A 20,009-nucleotide genomic window follows, 5' to 3' on the forward strand; every position below is an offset into this window, starting at 1 on the left:
TGAATGTGAATAAAAATGATATTTATGAGTGTTAAACAAACTCAGACAAGAGCAGAGAATACAAACAGACTGCTACGGAACAGCAGCAATTTCAAACATGTCCAGTGCAGAACAAACAGTAGGCTACAAAACTGTACATTAGGCCTACAGAACTAACAGGTCGGAAAGGTGTTGCATTTCGCCAAATTGCGGGGGGGGGAAGGTTAGTGTGAGCCCTGCGCTTGGTGGTTCTCCGCCAGTTTCTTCACTGCGGGTTGCAGAGAACTTAGTTTCAGTCGCAGTGCACCTGAGGCCGTCAAGTTCAAGCGATTGCGGTACTTGGACTGCATGTGGAGGACCTGGCTGAATCCCTGCTCCACGAGGTATGTGGTTGGGAAAGCCAGAAGAAGCAGCCTCGCTTTCTCCCAGAGAGCCGGGTAACGCTGAGAGTATTTGACCCACATGTTGCCCCAGCCAGAGGTGCGGAAAATAGCCTGGGCCTCATCGTCACTCTGGATGTCGATGAGATGCTCCTGTATTGCTGGCTCGCATTCCGCCACGTCCGCCTGAAAGGGCTGCACCACCCAGGTGGGAACATCGAGGTCCAAAAGATCTCTGAAGCGGATCTTCAAATCGGCATTCACCATCCTCAGGTGGTCTGTGTAAATGAGAAGGCGCTCATCGGTAAGAGCCTCAGACACCTGCAATGAGTATAACCAGGAAATTGTTATCGGTGCAGAATGTTTCCATCCGATTTTAAACTGGTTATTTTATTGCTAATTAGTTTACTAATTGATGTTTCTTTATTCTCATAATACATTCAGAACATAAGTTATTTATACTAACCAGGAACACAAATATAGTGTTGCATAGAGTAGCCTACATTTATTACATGTATTATTTATTATTATCATTATTTAGTAGCCTAGGCTAGATCACCTTGGTCAACAGCGGGAAATGAGCAAACTGCCTCCTGCCTATGCTCTGCCGGTATAGATCCAGCCTGGAGGTGAGACTGTGGATGACCGCCTTGCTCTGGATCAGAGTAACTCCTTTTCCTTGGAGCTTCAGCGTGACTTCATTCATTTTGCCAAAGAAGTCTGCGAGGTACATGATGTCGCAGCGGCTGGATGACACCTGTTCCCCGAGAGCTGCATCCACCTCCTCCAGGAACTCCACGATGCTGTCAAACAGCTCACAAAAACGAGCAAGGCAGTTTCCTTTTGAGAGCCAGCGGACATCAGTGTGGAGAAGAAGACGCTCAAAGGTCTCATCATTTTCCTGACACAGCTGTCGGAACAATCTGTTATTCAGGGCGTGGGCTTTTATTGTGTTTATTGCCTTTACTGCAATATTGAGAGACTCGTGGAGAGGTGGACCTTTAGATTTGGCCACAAGGTTGTGGCGGTGCAAGACACAGTGGACTGTGAGGACATGCGGGACCTGCTCCTTCAGCAGAGTGGTGAAGCCACGGTACCTGCCAACCATGGAAGGGGCACCGTCAGTAGCACATGCGAGGATGTTGTTGATCGGGATTGACTTCTCCTGTAGATAAGCATCCAGTGCATTAAAAATGGTCTGGCCCTTGGTGTCTGTGACCAGATATTTGGAAAATAAAAATTCCTCAGCCATCTCCTGACTGTTGGAGGTGCTATAGCGGACATAGGCCATCAACAGAACATTGTTGTCAGAAGTGGTTGTCTCATCCAGCTGAAGGTTGAATGGAGTTTCCCGCAGGATGGCACACAGCTGCTCCTCTGTATCAGCGCCCATTTCATCAATCCTGCGTGCTACGGTGTCATTACTGAGTGGGATGGATTTCAGCACCTGTGTGGGATCACGCTCCATCACAGTAGATATGACCTCTTTGATGGCAGGGAGTACCAACTTCTCTCCGATTGTGAACGGCTGCCCACATTTGGCTATCAGCAAGGAGATGTTATATGACGCTATTAGCCCGCTGTCAGTCTGGGTGGTCTTCCTAGCGAAGAGACTGCTGATGGTGCTCCTTTCTCTTTGAGGGCCTGGAAGAACGGACGCTCCTTATCTGCCTTATCCGGGTGGATCTTGGTAAGGTGCTTCTTTAAACGTGAGGGTTTCATTCCCTCATTGGAAAATACATGTTCGCAAAGTAAACACATTGGGAGCTGTGCATTGGTAGGAGACGGTATAAAGCCATAGCTAAGATATTCAATAGATTACTGTCTGCATTTTATCTTTTTTCGCGGCCATTTTGCTGATGTAATATGATTTTTGTTGTTTTATGATGCTAATATTTAGGGGGGGGGGGGGGGGGGGGGGGGGTAGTGTCACGATATGGCGGCAAACGCTAGAGGGCTAGCTGGTGACATGACAAGACATCGTGCCGGGAGCGGACCGGAAGTCGTTGTAATTTTGAACAAACAGAGCTCTGTGTGGAGCAGCCTGGCTAGCCAGCTCTTCCATGTCGTAGCAGACATAGAAACGGGTATTATTTTCATAAACTGACCACTTAGTTCGAATCTGTTAGTGGAATTTGTCATATCAAAACATATCAAAATTTAACAAAGTGACACAGATTATTAACAGTCGCGATCCCAAAATTACAACGACTTCCGGTCCGCTCCCGGCTGCTTTTTGTAGGGTACGTTCGTAAATGCGCTCAGAGCGCTCCGAGCGTCCCCGTTCCACAGTCCAGAGGGCTGCGCTCTGAGCGCTCACAGCTGGGTGCTCTGGCGGAACAGACGGGTTGTCCGAGCGGACTGACCGTTCGTGCATTTACGAACGTACCCGTAATAACACTGCTGACAGCTGACCAATCGCAAGCAGAGTTGTGGTTTCCTATAGCAACAAAAGATGCTGACAGCTGCTTTTTGTACAGGAAAAGACGCTGTGGCCAGCGTTTTTCATGACAAAAAGACATTATGCGTGAACGCCCCCCAAGAACACCTCAACGCCCCCCTTTCAAAAATATTGCTTCCAGCGCCCCCCGATGTTCTCTGAACGCCCCCTGGGGGGTGGTACCGCCCCCGTTGAGAACCAGTGGTCTAAAGGGTACCTATGCTGTTGGAACAGCTCGAAGCTCGATACATAACCCTCTTAGTTGAGGTATCCACATGCACTAGCTGAATCCAGGAGAGTAACCTAGAACCAAGTGACGGTATAGTCGGACTGATCCTCCGGCGGGAGGAATAGCCGAGGAACTTGCATGTGTATAAAAGAGTGAATTCAAACCCTTAAAAAATGGCGGATGAGGTTAGAACGCAGTTTAATGACTCGCATTGTATCCCTCCCACAGATTGGGAGGGATACACAGAAGCAAGATCCGGAGCTTCTGCCCGCCCTGGTCGGATTAGCCGAGACCCACAGGCGTACCGCGACCTAATCACGTTCCTGTTAGACTACCGTTTGGACTGAGAGCAACAAGCAGGTGGTATAATGTCTGAGACCCTACCTCCACCCTACGGGGATAAAAGCTCACAGATGCCATTTATGAGTATCCCATCTACTACTCCTAGAAGAAAACACATTCTTGGACATGATATTCAGGGAAAAGGAATGTTGGAAATAATAATGGCAGATATTGAAAATCTTAAACTGGATCAACAAGCCATGTTAGTGAACCCTGCTAATACAGATGTAGCGCTTCGTTTCGGACGCCTACCCATGCGGGTCCCTGACCTGCACGGGGCGCCCCTGCTGAAAAGGAAAACCCCCTGCAGGACTTGATACGCCCCCTTGATAAATACATGTAATTATAATGAAACCAGCTGCAATGGATCATGAATCCACCAGGGGGAGCCGTGATTGAAAGCTGCCACACTGGAACTCATGTGAAATAAACAGCTGATAGATCGCAGCTATCTGATATAGCGGATATTTGTTAAGATATGTCACGGATAGGATCATATTCTGTGCTCAATAAGAGACATGTAATCATTTACTAAACATCACCATGTTTTTATTTAACAAAATAATGTTGTTTGATTCACGTTGGCGTAAGTACAAAACCATCGCTATGTTTTTAGATCAGGAAATGCAGCCCGGCTCAAATAAACGATTTTCAATCATCATCCTCACGATCATTGAATGTATCATATGTTCGCGAGTTGAAATGCACGCAATAGCCTACATTTAATTTAATTTTAACTAAATAAATGTGGTTTAATCCACATAATTTACTGTGATAATTGTTTACTGTTGTGCACATTACTTTTTGCTGTTAAACTACACTCTAAAGCGATATGGATTCATTCTGAACGGTGTTGCTGCTTTTATTGATGCTTTTAACTCGTGAGTAAACTAAAAATGATACATTTTATCTTTGGTGCCAGATTATGATGAAAACAAATAGACCAATATATTTACTATGCATTTTGTTTTTCTCCCTGTCAGATTCAACATGTCAGCCAACGACATTTTGAGAAGTAATAAGACATCCATTGAGGAAACTTTGGGTGAAGACTACACGCTAATCCTCAACAAAGCTTATCTGAAAGACTTGATAACTTCACGTGAGTACAAAAAACTGGAAAGCATCAACAAACTAGATGCAGAGGACCACGTTGTGGAGTTGGTGGATAGCATCCTGGACAAAGGAGAGGGGAACTGCCAACTCTTCCTGGACCTCCTGCAAACTGATGAGGCTATCCAGGAGACTTACCCTGAGCTGAAGGACATACTGAAGAACATACTGGAGGTGAGATAACCTAATATTGAAAAAGCACACTTCATGTTAAAATGCTTGCGTTAGGGTTTTTAGTTAGTCTTTGTAAAAAGACCCAATTAACATCCTTATGATCCTTATCAACTTACATTTTGAAAAGAATGCGTCCAATTTCCAAGATGGCCGTCATTTCCATCCAAGTAAACAGTATTTTTAACATTTTCACCAATCGACCAAATTCTGTGATTTTGGTTTTGAGTTACAGCCAAATTCACAATTTAGAAAGTTCTTCAGAGCGATGTTCTTTAAACACAGAACGTTACAATGTGGGGCGCATTAGAAAGCTCACTGATGAGAGTGTTCTATGTTAGCAAGCTACCAACACTGAACACAAATGTTAGATAAAGTTTGTGATCTTGATAGAGAGATTTATTTTACAGGTGATTTAAACATAGACTGGAATATGTCGCACTGTGCCCTAAAAAATAAGTTGCTGACAATTACTAACACATGTAACTTAGTACAAATGGTGACTAAACCTACTAGGATAATCAGAAAGAAAGATGGATCAAATAGTGCAACTTGTATTGATCATATATTTACTAATTTCAGCCATTTATGTTCACAAGCAATTTCAATCCCGGTAGGGTGCACTGATCATAATCTAATCATCATTGTGAGAAAGACAAAGGTGCCAAAACCAGGACCAAAAGTAATAGTTAGAAGATCAATGAAATATTTTTGTGAAGAGTCATTTATAAAGGATGTTCAAAAGATATGTTGGAAACAAGTTCTTGAGAAACTAAACCCAGATGATGCTCTTGATGGCTTTAATTTCTTATTCAAGCAAGTGATTGATAAACATGCACCACTTAGAAAGCAGACTGTAAGGAACCTTAGAACGCCCTGGTTAGATGATGAGCTAAGAGAACTAATGAAACAAAGAGATGATGCAAAACTTGTAGCTATCTCATCAAGTTATGAGTCAGACGGGCACATTTATAGAAAATTGAGGAATTATGTTACAGCATTAAATAAAAAGAAAAAACGAGTGTATTATGGAAATAAAATTAAAGCTATTAATGATGATAAGAAGAAGATGTGGGATTTAGTCAATGGCATGATGGGCCGTAAGCCCAAATCCACCTCAACATATCTTGAAGTGGAAGGGACATTTTTGACTAAACCGGTACAAATTGCTAATTATTTAAATGATTATTTTCTTGATAAAGTGGATACTTTGAGGAGAGATATGAAGCAACCTATTAACAGGAACTCCACTTTTCTAATAAATGATTTAATCATGGAAAATAAGAATTGTAAATTTAAAATAGAGAAAGTGTCAATTGCAGATCTTGAATGTCTACTAGGTAAATGTAATGATAAACCACCGGGTGTTGATAATCTAGATGGTACATTTCTTAGATATGTTGCTAATTTGGTTGCGGAGCCTATCTGCCATATCATCAATGTAAGTATTGAAAAGTGTATTTGCCCACAGGCATGGAAAATAGCAAAAATTATTCCACTTGCAAAAAATCCAGCTGGATCATTTTCTGGAATAAATAGTCGCCCGATAAGTTTATTACCAGCGTTAGGAAAGATAATGGAGAGAATAATGTTTAATCAAATACAGAAATACTTTGAAGGTAACAATCTTAATACTGCTTATCAACATGCCTACAGACCGGGCCATTCCACATGCACTGCTTTAACACAAATGACCGATGACTGGAAGGTGGAGGTAGATAATAGGAAGTTAGTGGGAACGGTACTACTTGATTTTAGTTCTGCCTTTGATGTCATCGATCATCCATTGTTGTTGAACAAGCTAGAGCAATATGGTTTTCATCTGACTGCACTGAGGTGGATAGAAAGTTATTTGACCAATCGATGTCAAACTGTTTTTTTCAATGGAAGTCTGTCAACTATTAAGAAAGTCAGTTGTGGAGTTCCTCAGGGGAGTTGTTTGGGACCACTTTTATTTTCTATTTTCACAAATGATCTACCATTGGTCTTACAGGAATCCAAAATTGTTATGTATGCAGATGACTCGACAATATATGGAGCAGGTTCATCTACAAGGGAGCTGAGTCACTGTATAAATAAGGATCTACAAATGATTTCAGAGTGGGTAATAAATAATAAGTTGGTACTTAATGCAGGAAAAACTAAATCTTTAATAATTGGGTCAAATCATCAGTTAAAATGTGAACCTAAATTGCAGTTACATTTAAACCATATTGACATTAAACAAGTCAAGGAAACTAAATTGTTAGGGATAACTCTAGATCAAACACTGTCTTGGTCTAAACAAATTGATAATGTTGTGTGTAAAATGGGAAGGGGTGTGTCACTCGTTAAAAGAATTGTAAAACATTTGCCAATAGATGTCAGGAGACAAGTCTTGGATGCTTTGGTGCTATCACAGCTTGATTACTGTTTTGTTGTTTGGTCTAGTGCTTCAGAAAACGATTTAAATAAACTACAAGTAGCACAGAATAAGGCAGCACGATGTGTTCTGCAGTGCTCCTACAGAACCAGAGTGACCGAAATGCTGGAGACACTGAAATGGATGAGTGTTAGACAGAGGTCCATTTATTCTCTGTTAAATTTTGTAAAGAATATTACAGTGACACACTTACCACATATATTGTCACAAAAGTTCATAGCACAGTACTCTACACATAACTATCAAACCAGACATGCAATAGAAAAAAGGTTCATTTTACCCAAATCAAGATCAAATATCAGACAGAAAACAGTACTATACAGAGCAATGGTCAGCTGGAATTCGTTACCGGTCCATATCATTCAAGACAACTCAAACATACATTTCAAACATTTGCTAAAACAATATCTGAGAACTACAAATTAAATTTGAACTGTACTTGTGGGTCAATTAGTAATTAGTAATTAGTATTATCATGTAAATTATATTGTTGGTAAAATGTTGTTTAGGTTTTGACTTGATGATGGCTAAAATGTGATGACTATTTTTTTCTGTTTTGTTTTTGCTTTCACTTCCTTACCATGCACTTTTCATGAAATGATGAGTTGTTCCGTTCTGGTTTGTATTATGTATGTTTTGTGTGGGTGAGGACCCCAGGAAGAATAGCCAATGCTCATGCTAGTGCTAATGGGGATCCTAATAAAAACTAAACTAAACTAAACACCATGATGTCCCCAGTGTACCTCTACACTCCTACACCCCAACATACCTCCAACACCTACAGCTGCACTGCATGTTGGCTACCCAGTTTTCTGTAGGCAGATTATTTAAATGTTATGGCTTAGACCACTTCTGAGTCATTCCTGACGTCTGAATTCTGTTTCTACGTTGTTATTGAATGTATGATTTGACACCAAGATCAATCATTGAGCGAGTGAAAGTGATTTAAAGGTGGGGTAGATAAGTTTGGAGAAACCAGCTCGAGTGGCTAGAATCTGAAAATACACAGCCGGAAGAAATCTGCCTCTTCCTCACAGAGCCCCTCCTCCAGAACACGAACGCACACATGACCAATGAGGGCAGAGATCAGTGTGTGCACAGATGGAAGGCTGACAGGCAGGTAGGCCATCCAGTTACTTTAGCCGGCTCAGATGATTGGTCGTGCTTTTTACAGCGCTACAGCTTCAAAGCACTTCAGATATTCATTGCTATCGGGACGTTGACAGCACTCCATGGAATTTAACAACAAGTGTATCTCGAGCCGGTCTCTCAAACGTACCTACCCCGCCTTTAATGGCAAAAAAAGGACATTTCCAAACAATCATTGGTGACCGTCTTGAACATTGCCGCCATCTTTGGAGTGGCAAGCGGGCTTCTTCAAAAGAGCCAACTCAAAGGAGTTTGTTTGTTTTGAGTACTTGCTTCCACTTTTGGATATTTATGAATATCTTTAATGATCTGCAGCACTATTTAGCAATGATATCCACATAGCTATTATTATTCATCAGAAACCTTAGAGTAAATATATTAGATTGTGTCCACGTAGCCCCGCCCTAATCCATTCCAGTTCCATCATTTTGTGTTTGCGTGAAATAGTTTCGGTTGTTTTCAGGACGGGCAGTACGAGTTGAAGAGCCATCCCACCGGCCTCTGCCTGATCATAAACAACAAACATTTTGATAGTGGTGACGTGAGACATGGAACTGATAAAGATGCTGGTACGTTACAGAGTTGACAGATTCATATCATCGTCCCGGTGTTGCCTGTTGAAGCCTAACTAGGTTTTATCTCACTGCAGAAAGATTGGGAGAGGTGTTCAGCTGGCTGGGGTTCAGAGTGCTGATGTGTAAAGACCAAACCAAGGTCCAGATGGAGCGAGCGCTGAAATGCTTTGCTTCTCAGCCGGGCCTTTCTCAGCTGCAGGAGCTCAAGGTCCAGGAGTGGACTGGCAGCAGATTCACCGATCTTCTAGAGGCTCCTCAGCATGGCGATGCCTTCATCTGCTGTGTTCTCAGTCACGGAGACAAGGGTGTCGTATCGGGGGTTGATAGGCAGCCCCTCCGTATCAAAGAAATAACGAGAACCTTCAGGGCAACTGATCAATCTCCCCTCAGTGACAAGCCCAAAGTGTTCCTGATCCAGTCCTGCCAGGGGGGCAAGGTACAGCCTACGGTGGCATCAGACAATCTGCAGACTGATGGCTCTGACTCGACATCCATCCCTCAGGAAGCAGATTTTCTAGTTCATAGTTCCACCGTTGAAGATTATTATTCTATAAGAACCACAGGGGGGAGCTGGTTCATCCAATCTGTCTGTAAGCAGCTAATAGTGGGCTGTAAGAGGTAAATGTCAAACTCAACATTAATGATGTAGTTATTGAAATATCTGAAAGATGTTGTAGATCTGATGATGAAATCGTTAGCATGTATATTTTACCCTGGACTTAATGTGACCATCATGTGATGACATGTTCTTCTACCCCTCATATTTTTCAGGAAGGAAGAAATTGAAGTCATTCTCCGCCGCGTGAACAAGGAAGTAGCCGGGGAAGAGGCTGTTTTGAAATGTGGTCCAACAAAGCAGATGCCCGAAATTAGGCACACCCTGAGGAAGCTTCTTGTGTTGACTCCTCGCAACTGAAGCCTCATCGCCAAACACACAATACTGTGAGGACCCCTGCTTTACTCTCTCCTGGTGTGTGTGTGTGTGTGTGTGTGTGTGTGTGTGTGTGTGTGTGTGTGTGTGTGTGTGTGTGTGTGTGTGTGTGTGTGTGTGTGTGTGTGTGTGTGTGTGTGTGTGTGTGGCCCTTTAACGATCTCCCTTCCTCCCTATCAGCACTGACTGAGGGCACCTGGCCGCCGGTACCTGAGGAGTGAAACGCCCGAGCCTCTCTCTCTGCTGAGGATCTGCTATCTGATTCATGCTTTGGTTTCCCTTCACCTTAGTTTGGCATTCAACACACACACACACACACACACACACACACACACACACACACACACACACACACACACACACACACACACACACACACACACACACACACACACACACACACACACACACACACACACACACACACACACACACACACACACACACACACTCTTCCTTATATCGTGTCTGTTTTAGTTATACAATGTCTGACTTGAGGAGGTATAATCAACTCGGGGGGGGGGGGGGGTTTCTTAAAATGCATTCTATCTTTTTTATTATTCTTAATCTCTATTTTTCTAATCGTCAATTTGAATAATTGTATTTTATTTTGTCACAGATTTTTGTTGCAGAATAAATCTTTCTTTATACCCAAAGAACGATGATCACTTGGTCCATGTTTTGGTAGGGGGGGGGGGGGGGGGGGCACGTAAGATTTCTCAAGTTATTATTTTTCACTGGAACTTTGTACAAACAGAAGCCCTACATGCCAGAGCCTCTGCCGGACTCTGGGGACACATAGGATCTTAATGATCAACCATATGTTTACTCCAGTATGCATACAAGTTCATAAAGTACCTTTGAAACAAACATCTATCTATTATGTCTTAGGTTAATACATTCAAGCATGACCCGTAGCCTGCAGAACTCGTACATTTCTATGAAAGCCGTTGAGTAACTGAGTGATGAGGGGGAAATCAATTACCGTTATTTGGAAGCTTCCTGGACACATGGAGGACTTTAGAACGGATTCAACACATGGAGGAATAAACAGGATTTCTGTGCAGGGGCGGTTTCTCTCCAAAACAAAAGTTTGTAATATTACGATCTATTGGCTTTACTGAGGCCTGTGCTCTGAAGCCGGTTCAACAGACCCTGGATCTCTGAGTTACCTTACCTCATCCAAAACAAACGCGCTCTCGCTAAGCGGCTATCAACTGGTTATCAACTCTGTAACTCAAGCCAGGGTGTCTCTGTCCGGCTGAGAGCGCGTTCACGTGAAAGGGGCGGGGCTAGCAACATTTGACCAATCACAAACATGGAGAAGCGCACTGACAGCGCAGCAGCGTCATACTTCCTGAATGAAAAGTATAATATTAGACATATGAAGAAGTTCAGGCCCTGACACAGCAGTCATCAGAGAACTCGCAGAAGCCGGCTGTTGCGTCGCCGTGTTCTCCTGCGTCTTGGCCATGTGTCGCACGGGAACACACCGCAAAGACTTCAGTGCGTGAGCGGCAATAACTCTCCTTACCAGCAGGCGGCGGTAGTGTGTATTCCTCATTCAAAAGAGGCAACAACCGGAGGAGAGAGAAGAAGAACAGACTGCGTGATATAAACAAACAACACACAGCGTGTGTTCCATGTTTCTTTGAATCACACAGCGATAAGAAACAATAACAATGTGCCTACATTACTGCCAGTTGCAGCCCCAGCATTAGCATTGGTTATAGTAACAGCTACAACATTCAAATACTTGTCGCAGATTGAGGAGGAGAATGGGAGAATGATCAGAGAAACATCCATCGGAATAATAATAACTTTATTTGTACAGCTCCTTTCATACAGGGGATTACATCAGTGAGAAACAAGACATCAGTGTAAAGCAAGCATCAAGTGGGATCAACTAATGCAGATATATAAATATATATATATATTCGATGTCACAATAGGTAAATGAACAGCGGTAGACAGTATCTCATTTACTGAAGGACAATGCTGAGGTACTTGAGACTAATCCTTTTTTTATACTTCTGCTCCACTCCCATTCAGTGCACTTTATACCACGCTACATTTATTTGATAACTTCAGTGAACTTTGAAGATTCAGAACACTACAAAATATAATCAAGACATATTTGATCATGTATTATTATAGGTTAAGAACAAATGTTATTGATCCCATGGTGAATTTCATAAGCTACCCAGCAGCATGTCATTTAAATGAGCTCCTCCACTTCAGCTCTGACGCAGGAAGAAATCCTTCTATGTTGTGTTATCTAATGTAGTATGAATAAAGTTTAGCATTGCCTATCCTGCAGAAACACCCATCTGAATAATGGCCACTTCTTGCTAAATTGAATGTATGAAGGTACGAAATAAAGTTTTGCATTTTGCAGTATCGGTAAAAAGTGGTTTATTATCAAGATAAACAATAATAATACAAAAAGTAAACAATCAACAAAAATACAATACAATAAAAATACTATGCAATACAACCATTTTTTTTTATTGCCACAACTGTCTGTAAAAAGACACATCTTTAAAAATGAGTGAACTTTATGTTAAAAAAAACGAGTCACATGTGAAGACAAGACAAGTGACTAGAGGTTTCATTTTCCTCTAAGTACTCGAAGAAGGTATTTTGCACCTGATTCAGGAAGCGTCGCATCTGATGACGTGGGAACAGTCTGTGCTCAAACACTTTGGAAAGGGCCGCGATTTCGTCATCAGGTCCTCCTGCGCTTCGCCGGAGGCCTTCGAGTGCTGAGTGGGCTCGGCCTCTCCGAGCGGTGCCGGTGTGGTGCTTTCTTAACGCTAATGTTCTAATAGTCAGATTGCTCTGAAGATGGGAGGTGATATTCTATTCATGTTCACGTTCACACAGTCGCTGATTTTTGGGTTAGGGTTTATTGGGCCCCAAAGAGAGAAGTGTAATGAGCTTTGATCCCACAGCGCCCTCTGCTGGACAAACAAGAGGAAATAAATTAAATAAATGTTTTATTTGATTATTATCTGAGCAATAGATTTGATCTGTAACACATTTCCCCCTCTACTTTAAAGGGGACATATCGTGCAAAATGCACTCTCGCACGTCTTGTCATGAATATGTGTCCCCGGTGTTTCAGGGAACTCACCAAGTGTCAGAAAATAAAACCCTCTCTCTTTTTTTCCCTCCGTACACAAATCTTTTAAAAACGGGGTTAAAATCCCCCCCAAAACGAAAACTCTTCGGTTCTCCACGAATTCCACAAGTCACCCAGATCAGCGTTAAAAAAGCGAGAGGCGTCGAAAAGCGACTAATTTGCATCTCTGACTCTTCAACAACACAGACATTGCAGACCTAACCCTAACCCCTAACCCTAACCCTAACCCTAACCCCTAACCCTAACCCTAACCCTAACCCCTAACCCTAACCCCTAACCCTAACCTAACCCCTAACCCTAACCCCTAACCCTAACCTAACCCTAACCCTTCACGTCTTCAGCCTCTCAGCAGGAGAGCGATGTGTTGGTGAACCTTTGTTTCCTCCTGACAGCTCACTTAAAGGTATCCTCAATTCAATTAGCATGACCTCAGTTACATATGTATTGCCAAAGCTCTGTATAGTTGCAACATCTATACAAAATATAAATATATATATATATATATATATATATATATATATATACACTCCCCCTTGTGGCCAAAGGGGGACACAACTCTTGTCTTCAGATGCTAAAGTGCAGCAAAATGTAGCTCAGTGACTATTTTGTCAACTAAACATAAAACAATACATATTTTTGTAAACGGGACATTGCAATCTCTGCACATTAACTCTATATGTGCCTCTGCCATGGGGCCAAAATGAAACAAAATGAAACAAACAATATCTAGGGGTTGCTTCTTCTCTGAACTTCTACTGCATCCCTCCAAATCAAATAAAGCATAAACAAATAGATGAAGTCGTGTTCACTGCAGCGATCTATTTCACACACAAAACCATGAACACGTGGTGATATACAGTTTTCTCCTGGAGACCAAGGGATGACAGGCTTCCCCTGTTTTTCACCCTTTGATCTCATTTTGATAATTAAACATATATTCTTGTCTGTGGTTGTTTTTGCATTCAGGGAATACAAGAGGTGTAACATTATTTTAATACCAAAACTACATTGAAATAGAGTCTGGCTTGAACAGCAGCAAAGCAGCTGTAACATCACTGGGTCACTTGGTGATAACCACCAGAGTAAAGGAACTTCAGACGCAGACGTCACGTAGCTTCTCAGACGAGAGCGTCGCGTTACTTCTCTCGCGGCACAGTTCACGTCAGGGTGGACGACGATCGACACGATTGGCTGCTCAGTGAGTTCAGTCTTTCAAGTAGGAGGAGAAAGGCCAGCGTTCTCCTCCGGTTTACAGGCACTGTGTCAATTATGATGATAAATGACTTTTTTTACCACAAAAATACAGCAACACATCTTTGATTCATGTCGTTTATAACTGGGATATTATAATTATTATTCGCCTGTAAGTTAAATCCACAGGGAGATTCGGTTCAGTTCCATCATATCATGTAACGCACCCATTTCAATCACAGTAACTATAACGGCATTACTGAATGGGAACAGGTAACTAGTAACGCTATTAGTTACCGCAAAAAGTAGTTGCGTTACAGTTAGTCCCAACACTGGTGATCGTATAGTGGTAGTACATTTTTCATAAGCAACGTGAAACATTCAACATAAACAAACTGGTGTACTAAACTCACATACCTGCATTTCTGTTGGAGAATTAGCACCACGCTCACATTAGCTTATTAGCTCAGATTAGCTATTGATGATCACATTAATAAATCATTTAAATCAAAAGACATGTTGCTGTGAGCATTAAACGACTAACATCAAACTACACAAACACAACAGAACGTTATTGTCCTTATAAAGTAAAAACACACATTTTGTCCACCGACATAATACAGGATCCTTACCCTCAAGAGATCCTCACGCGCCGTGAGGATCTCCCACAATCCGTTACCGTAACAAAGCTACAGTAATGCAGGCACACGTTTGTGACACCAGGTGGCGCAGTTCTCTCATTTAACCAGGATTTTACACCAACCGTTATAGCTCGGTTACAAATGAAAAATAGATTTTTTTAAAGAAATAACAATCATCTTTGAATTCATATTTGTATGTTTGTGGTATTTGATGTCCTTTCTTGTTGCAGCTGATAGTGGAGACCCAGGGTATGACAACAACTAATATTTATTATGAACTGATATATCTTAAGACATCAAACACATCACCTGGACTAATTAATCAGTTATTTATACATATGTAGTACTGAGTCCTGCCTGTCAGTCAGCGCTGAGGGCAGGCCCCGCCCCCTCCTGTCAGTCACAGCTCAGGCACCGCCCCCTCCCATCAGTCACAGCTCAGGGCTAGCCCCGCCCCTTTCTGCAGGTTGAATCTGCTTTTAATTCAAAGTCAAGTTTTAAAGGAGTCACATCTCCGAACAGAGGAGCGGAAAACACCCACTCTTGCAGCCGAAAAACAGCTCCTATTCTCGGATACAAACCCCCGAGAGGAGCCCAGTCCCGGAGGAATCCCCGGTTATATGTGCCATGTTTTTCTAGCGGATGACTTGATGCAGGTAAGCTGGCTCTTTAATGATTGCATTAAAACCTTCCTGCAGACACACATCTCTCTCTGTGCACATTTCACAGGGAAATGTCTCTCTAAATAAATATATTATTTCATTATAATCTGGTCTAATTGCTGCAGCTTTTACAGAAAAGGCAAATGTAAAAAAAGAGGCAACTTGATCTGCCTTCTGCTCTCTGGCCCGTCGGTGCTTTAAACCAGACCTCATTGGAAAAACATGCATTATATGATCCTGTAGATGTTTACATTAAAACACACACTCAATAGCACGAGTACAGGAATCTACGGGATCACATCTTTTACTCGGTGTACACACACCACACATACCTGTTAGTGTATTAATATTTATACAACTTGTATTCCCACTACTGCTGTTTTCCCTCGCCTCTTAGAGGAAAATGAACGTTGCGTAGTAGTAGGAGATAACGGGGAGTGGGACGTTTATTTAGCGATGTATGAGAAATACAGGGCTTAATAGTGGATTAAATATATGCCGAGCTCACCAGCAGTAACCGAAACAGCTTATTATGAAATAGTCCAGTCTGAAATCAACATATGTTTGGATGAATACTCAAGTTTTCCTTAAACACACAGTAATGTGAGTTGAGTTTGGTACTCAGCTGAAGGGCAGCTGCACGTTCCGCATAGAGACCCACAGGTTGTCAGTTCATTTATTGAGCTATTTATTCAAGATACATGTTTAATAGTGGATAAATGACATGCCGAATTAATCAGAAGTAACCAAGACAGCTTATTATGAACTATCCTGTCTGAAATCAACACATATCTTTATAAATATCCACGTTTTTGTTAAATATACAGCAAGTTGAGTGGAGTTTGGAACCTGTGTGCTTGTGAGACAAATGGAGGTTGAGTGCGCCGTACAGGTAGTCTGTTAGTTTATGAGGAGATGCATGCTAAATACAGAGCTTACTAGAGGATGGAATATATGCAGAACTCACCAGCATTAACCACAACAGCTTATTAGGAACTAGTTTAGTCTTAAATCAATGTTTATTTTAAATTATACCCACGTTTCCGTTAAATACTCTGATATTTGGGTGGAGTTTGGTACATTGCGTGCTTTTGTTTGGTTTGGCCTGAATGGAGCCCGGTTGCTAGGCAGGACAGAGATAGCAGCATTGTTTCCTCCGGGTTACCGGAAGGTCTCCGCCGTTTTATCTCCTTTAAAACAAAAGGTTCGGTGTTATGAGATTTTAGCTGAAGGGTTAGTTTGAGCAGGAAAATGAGATTAATAAAGGGAGGTTTTGTTTTACATTTGATTCACACATGAATGAATATGTAATGTGTGAATCACAGTGGAATATGTTGATGAGAGGCTGCACACAAGCTCATTAGTGTCTCAGCTGAGACGACAGGTTCATATTTAGGTAAACATTGCTAAAGTCTGACAGCTTTGTGTCTCTTTGTTGTTTGTGTTCTTTTTGTGATGGTTTTCTGTCCTTTTTTTATAGTTTATCTTGCCTCTCTGTAGGCTAGTAGTTATGTGTCTTTTGTGTGTGATGTAGGGATGTGCATCTCCATACGTTGCCAACGATACATTTGAAACACCAGGCGATGCGATACGACTCAGCCCTGTTGCGATACAGCTCCACACGATTTGATTCAACACGAAGCAAAATAATGATACTTCAATTTGGTACGACAGAGGGCTTTGTTTTATTCCTCATATTCAGCAAATCATACATTAACAAAAAAGTGCTTCACATATTTGGTCCTCTCTCCTCGTGCATCCCATCATGCTGTTTCTTTTTGACCTTCAAACACGCTCCAGAGTATAATGTTATAACTCCTCACAGTTACACAATGTAAGGATGCATTGCTCATGATTAACAATGAGCAGATAACAGCTACCATAGAGCCATGCCCATACAGCTGCTGCCTGATGTGCTGAACACTCAGAGGCTGACTCACCAGGGAGCAGGGCGCAGTGGGTTCTATACGAACAATAAAAAGAAGAACCTTTCACACACAGCTCCATCATAACTTCTCACAGTGAGGAAGACATCTAACCTGTGATTGGTCGTCACAGGCTGCTGTAAGCTAAACACCTCTCTCTCTGACAGAACACCTCCCTGAGTGATTTCACTCTGTCTCACTTTCAGGTTCTCTTCTCAGCCGCAGACCCCACGTCGCCTCTTTATGTGCGTCGCTAAGTTCCTCGTACTGCTTGTGTACTTTAAAGCGGCTCGGCATCGTTTACAATTTGAGAGCGATTTTTCAAGTTGACCGTCTTTCTTGATAAATCTGAAGTGTTGCCAAACGTTTGATTTGTAGGTATTGTTCGGTGCGCTGTGTTTCTCTCTCTCCTCGACTTCCTGTGTGTTGATAACTGAGACTCTCGGCCTCCGTAGTGTTTCTCTTTCTCCTCGACTTCCTGTGTGTTGATAACTGAGACTCTCGGCCTCCGTAGTGTTTCTCTCTCTCCTCGACTCCATGTGTGTTGATACCTGAGACTCTCGGCCTCCGTAGTGTTTCTCTCTCTCCTCGACTTCCTGTGTGTTGATAACTGAGACTCTCGGCCTCCGTAGTGTTTCTCTTTCTCCTCGACTTCATGTGTGTTGATAACTGAGACTCTCGGCCTCCGTAGTGTTTCTCTCTCTCCTCGACTTCATGTGTGTTGATAACTGAGACTCTCGGCCTCCGTAGTGTTTCTCTCTCTCCTTGACTTCATGTGTGTTGATAACTGAGACTCTCGGCCTCCGTAGTGTTTCTCTTTCTCCTCGACTTCATGTGTGTTGATAACTGAGACTCTCAGCCTCCGTAGTGTTTCTCTCTCTCCTCGACTTCGTGTGTGTTGATAACTGAGACTCTCGGCCTCCGTAGTGTTTCTCTTTCTCCTCGACTTCATGTGTGTTGATAACTGAGACTCTCGGCCTCCGTAGTGTTTCTCTCTCTCCTCGACTTCGTGTGTGTTGATAACTGAGACTCTCTGCCTCCGTAGTGTTTCTCTCTCTCCTCGACTCCATGTGTGTTGATAACTGAGACTCTCTGCCTCCGTAGTGTTTCTCTTTCTCCTCGACTCCATGTGTGTTGATACCTGAGACTCTCTGCCTCCGTAGTGTTTCTCTCTCTCCTCGACTTCATGTGTGTTGATACCTGAGACTCTCGGCCTCCGTAGTGTTTCTCTCTCTCCTCGACTTCCTGTGTGTTGATACCTGAGACTCTCGGCCTCCGTAGTGTTTCTCTCTCTCCTCGACTTCATGTGTGTTGATACCTGAGACTCTCGGCCTCCGTAGTGTTTCTCTCTCTCCTCGACTTCATGTGTGTTGATACCTGAGACTCTCGGCCTCCGTAGTGTTTCTCTCTCTCCTCGACTTTGTGTGTGTTGATAACTGAGACTCTCGGCCTCCGTAGTGTTTCTCTTTCTCCTCGACTTCCGTGTGTGCTGATAACTGAGACTCTCGGCCTCCGTAGTGTTTCTCTTTCTCCTCGACTTCCGTGTGTGCTGATAACTGAGACTCTCGGCCTCCGGAGAGCGAAGCAGAGATCAAAGGTCGTCTCTGCTGAGCGCTGACAGGATGAGGGGATATGATATGAATGAATCGTTTTTTTACCGATGCAAAGACGCTACAATCGATGCATCGCGAGTTCAACCCAAACTGTAGCCGATGTGCTCTCTCTCAACTGGTGCACTCACATCTTGAACCTTTATGCCGGTGCACCGATGCCAATCGGTGAATCTTAGCATCTCTAGTGTGATGGAAATCAACCAGTTAGCCCAAATATCTTTTGGCATATTGATTGATAATGAATATACACTTTAGTTGCACCTCCACTTGAATTATCGCAGTTTGGGAAACTCTTTTTAGGATGAGGGGACATTTTGCCCTAGAACCTCTCTGTTTACTGCAGTCGCCATGTTTGTTTGGGTCAAAAAAAGGTTGAAAAGTCTCACATGGTCAAATCCTTAGTTTTGATTCCCTGAGGTTCAGGTACATTTTGGGATGTTTCAGAAGGAAAGACTCTTCCGACCAAAATGTGTCTTTAGGAGCAAAGAACTCAAAATATGTCCATGGTCTTGGACTATTTTGTCGTTATTGTCAGGCGTTATACTCTTTAAATGTTGTGCCGTTAGCTCCACGTTAGCTCTCTGTTAACTCTCTGTTAGCTCTCTGTTAGCTCTCTGTTAACTCTCTGTTAGCTCCACGTTAGCTCTCCGTTAGCTCCACGTTAGCTCTCTGTTAACTCTCTGTTAGCTCCACGTTAGCTCTCCGTTAGCTCCACGTTAGCTCTCTGTTAACTCTCTGTTAGCTCCACGTTAGCTCTCCGTTAGCTCCACGTTAGCTCTCTGTTAACGCTCCGTTAGCTCCACGTTAGCTCTCTGTTAACTCTCTGTTAGCTCCACGTTAGCTCTCCGTTAGCTCCACGTTAGCTCTCTGTTAACTCTCTGTTAGCTCCACGTTAGCTCTCCGTTAGCTCCACGTTAGCTCTCTGTTAACTCTCCGTTAGCTCCACGTTAGCTCTCTGTTAGCTCTCTGTTAGCTCTCTGTTAGCTCTCTGTTAGCTCCACGTTAGCTCTCTGTTATCTCTCTGTTATCTCTCTGTTAGCTCTCTGTTAGCTCTCTGTTAGCTCTCTGTTAGCTCTCTGTTAGCTCTCTGTTAGCTCTCTT

At 42.7% G+C, this 20,009-nt stretch overlaps 2 protein-coding genes and 1 long non-coding RNA gene across 8 annotated transcripts in view; 2 read left to right on the plus strand and 1 right to left on the minus strand.

Annotated features, from left to right (window-relative positions):
* On the minus strand, positions 1-3,626 carry LOC307022042 (zinc finger BED domain-containing protein 5-like; the record flags this gene model as incomplete). The annotated part of the gene is made up of 3 exons (XM_079654617.1): positions 1-680; positions 919-1,325; positions 3,623-3,626. The coding sequence occupies 3 exons, from the start codon at positions 3,624-3,626 to the stop codon at positions 204-206; spliced, it is 888 nt and encodes a 295-aa protein (XP_079510743.1). The 3' UTR covers positions 1-203.
* Positions 3,627-9,315: 5,689 nt separating this feature from the next.
* LOC307021385 lies at positions 9,316-10,390 on the plus strand. The gene is made up of 2 exons (XR_013803140.1): positions 9,316-9,742; positions 9,912-10,390. It is a non-coding gene; the product is annotated as an uncharacterized lncRNA (long non-coding RNA).
* A 4,790-nt stretch (positions 10,391-15,180) lies between these two features.
* eps8a (EGFR pathway substrate 8a, signaling adaptor) overlaps positions 15,181-20,009 on the plus strand; it is a 42,410-nt gene continuing 37,581 nt past the window's right edge. For 3 of the 6 annotated variants that reach the window (XM_079656102.1, XM_079656100.1, XM_079656106.1), the window contains exon 1: positions 15,182-15,364. The gene's annotated coding sequence lies outside the window, so the exon portion shown is untranslated. Of the gene's footprint in view, positions 15,365-20,009 lie in introns of all 6 variants that reach the window. The other 3 variants (XM_079656103.1, XM_079656105.1, XM_079656104.1) reach the window with 3 other exon arrangements.

This window comes from Notothenia rossii, assembly GCF_949606895.1.
Source record: "Notothenia rossii genome assembly, chromosome: 10".
In the NCBI taxonomy this organism is placed as follows: Eukaryota; Metazoa; Chordata; class Actinopteri; order Perciformes; family Nototheniidae; genus Notothenia; species Notothenia rossii.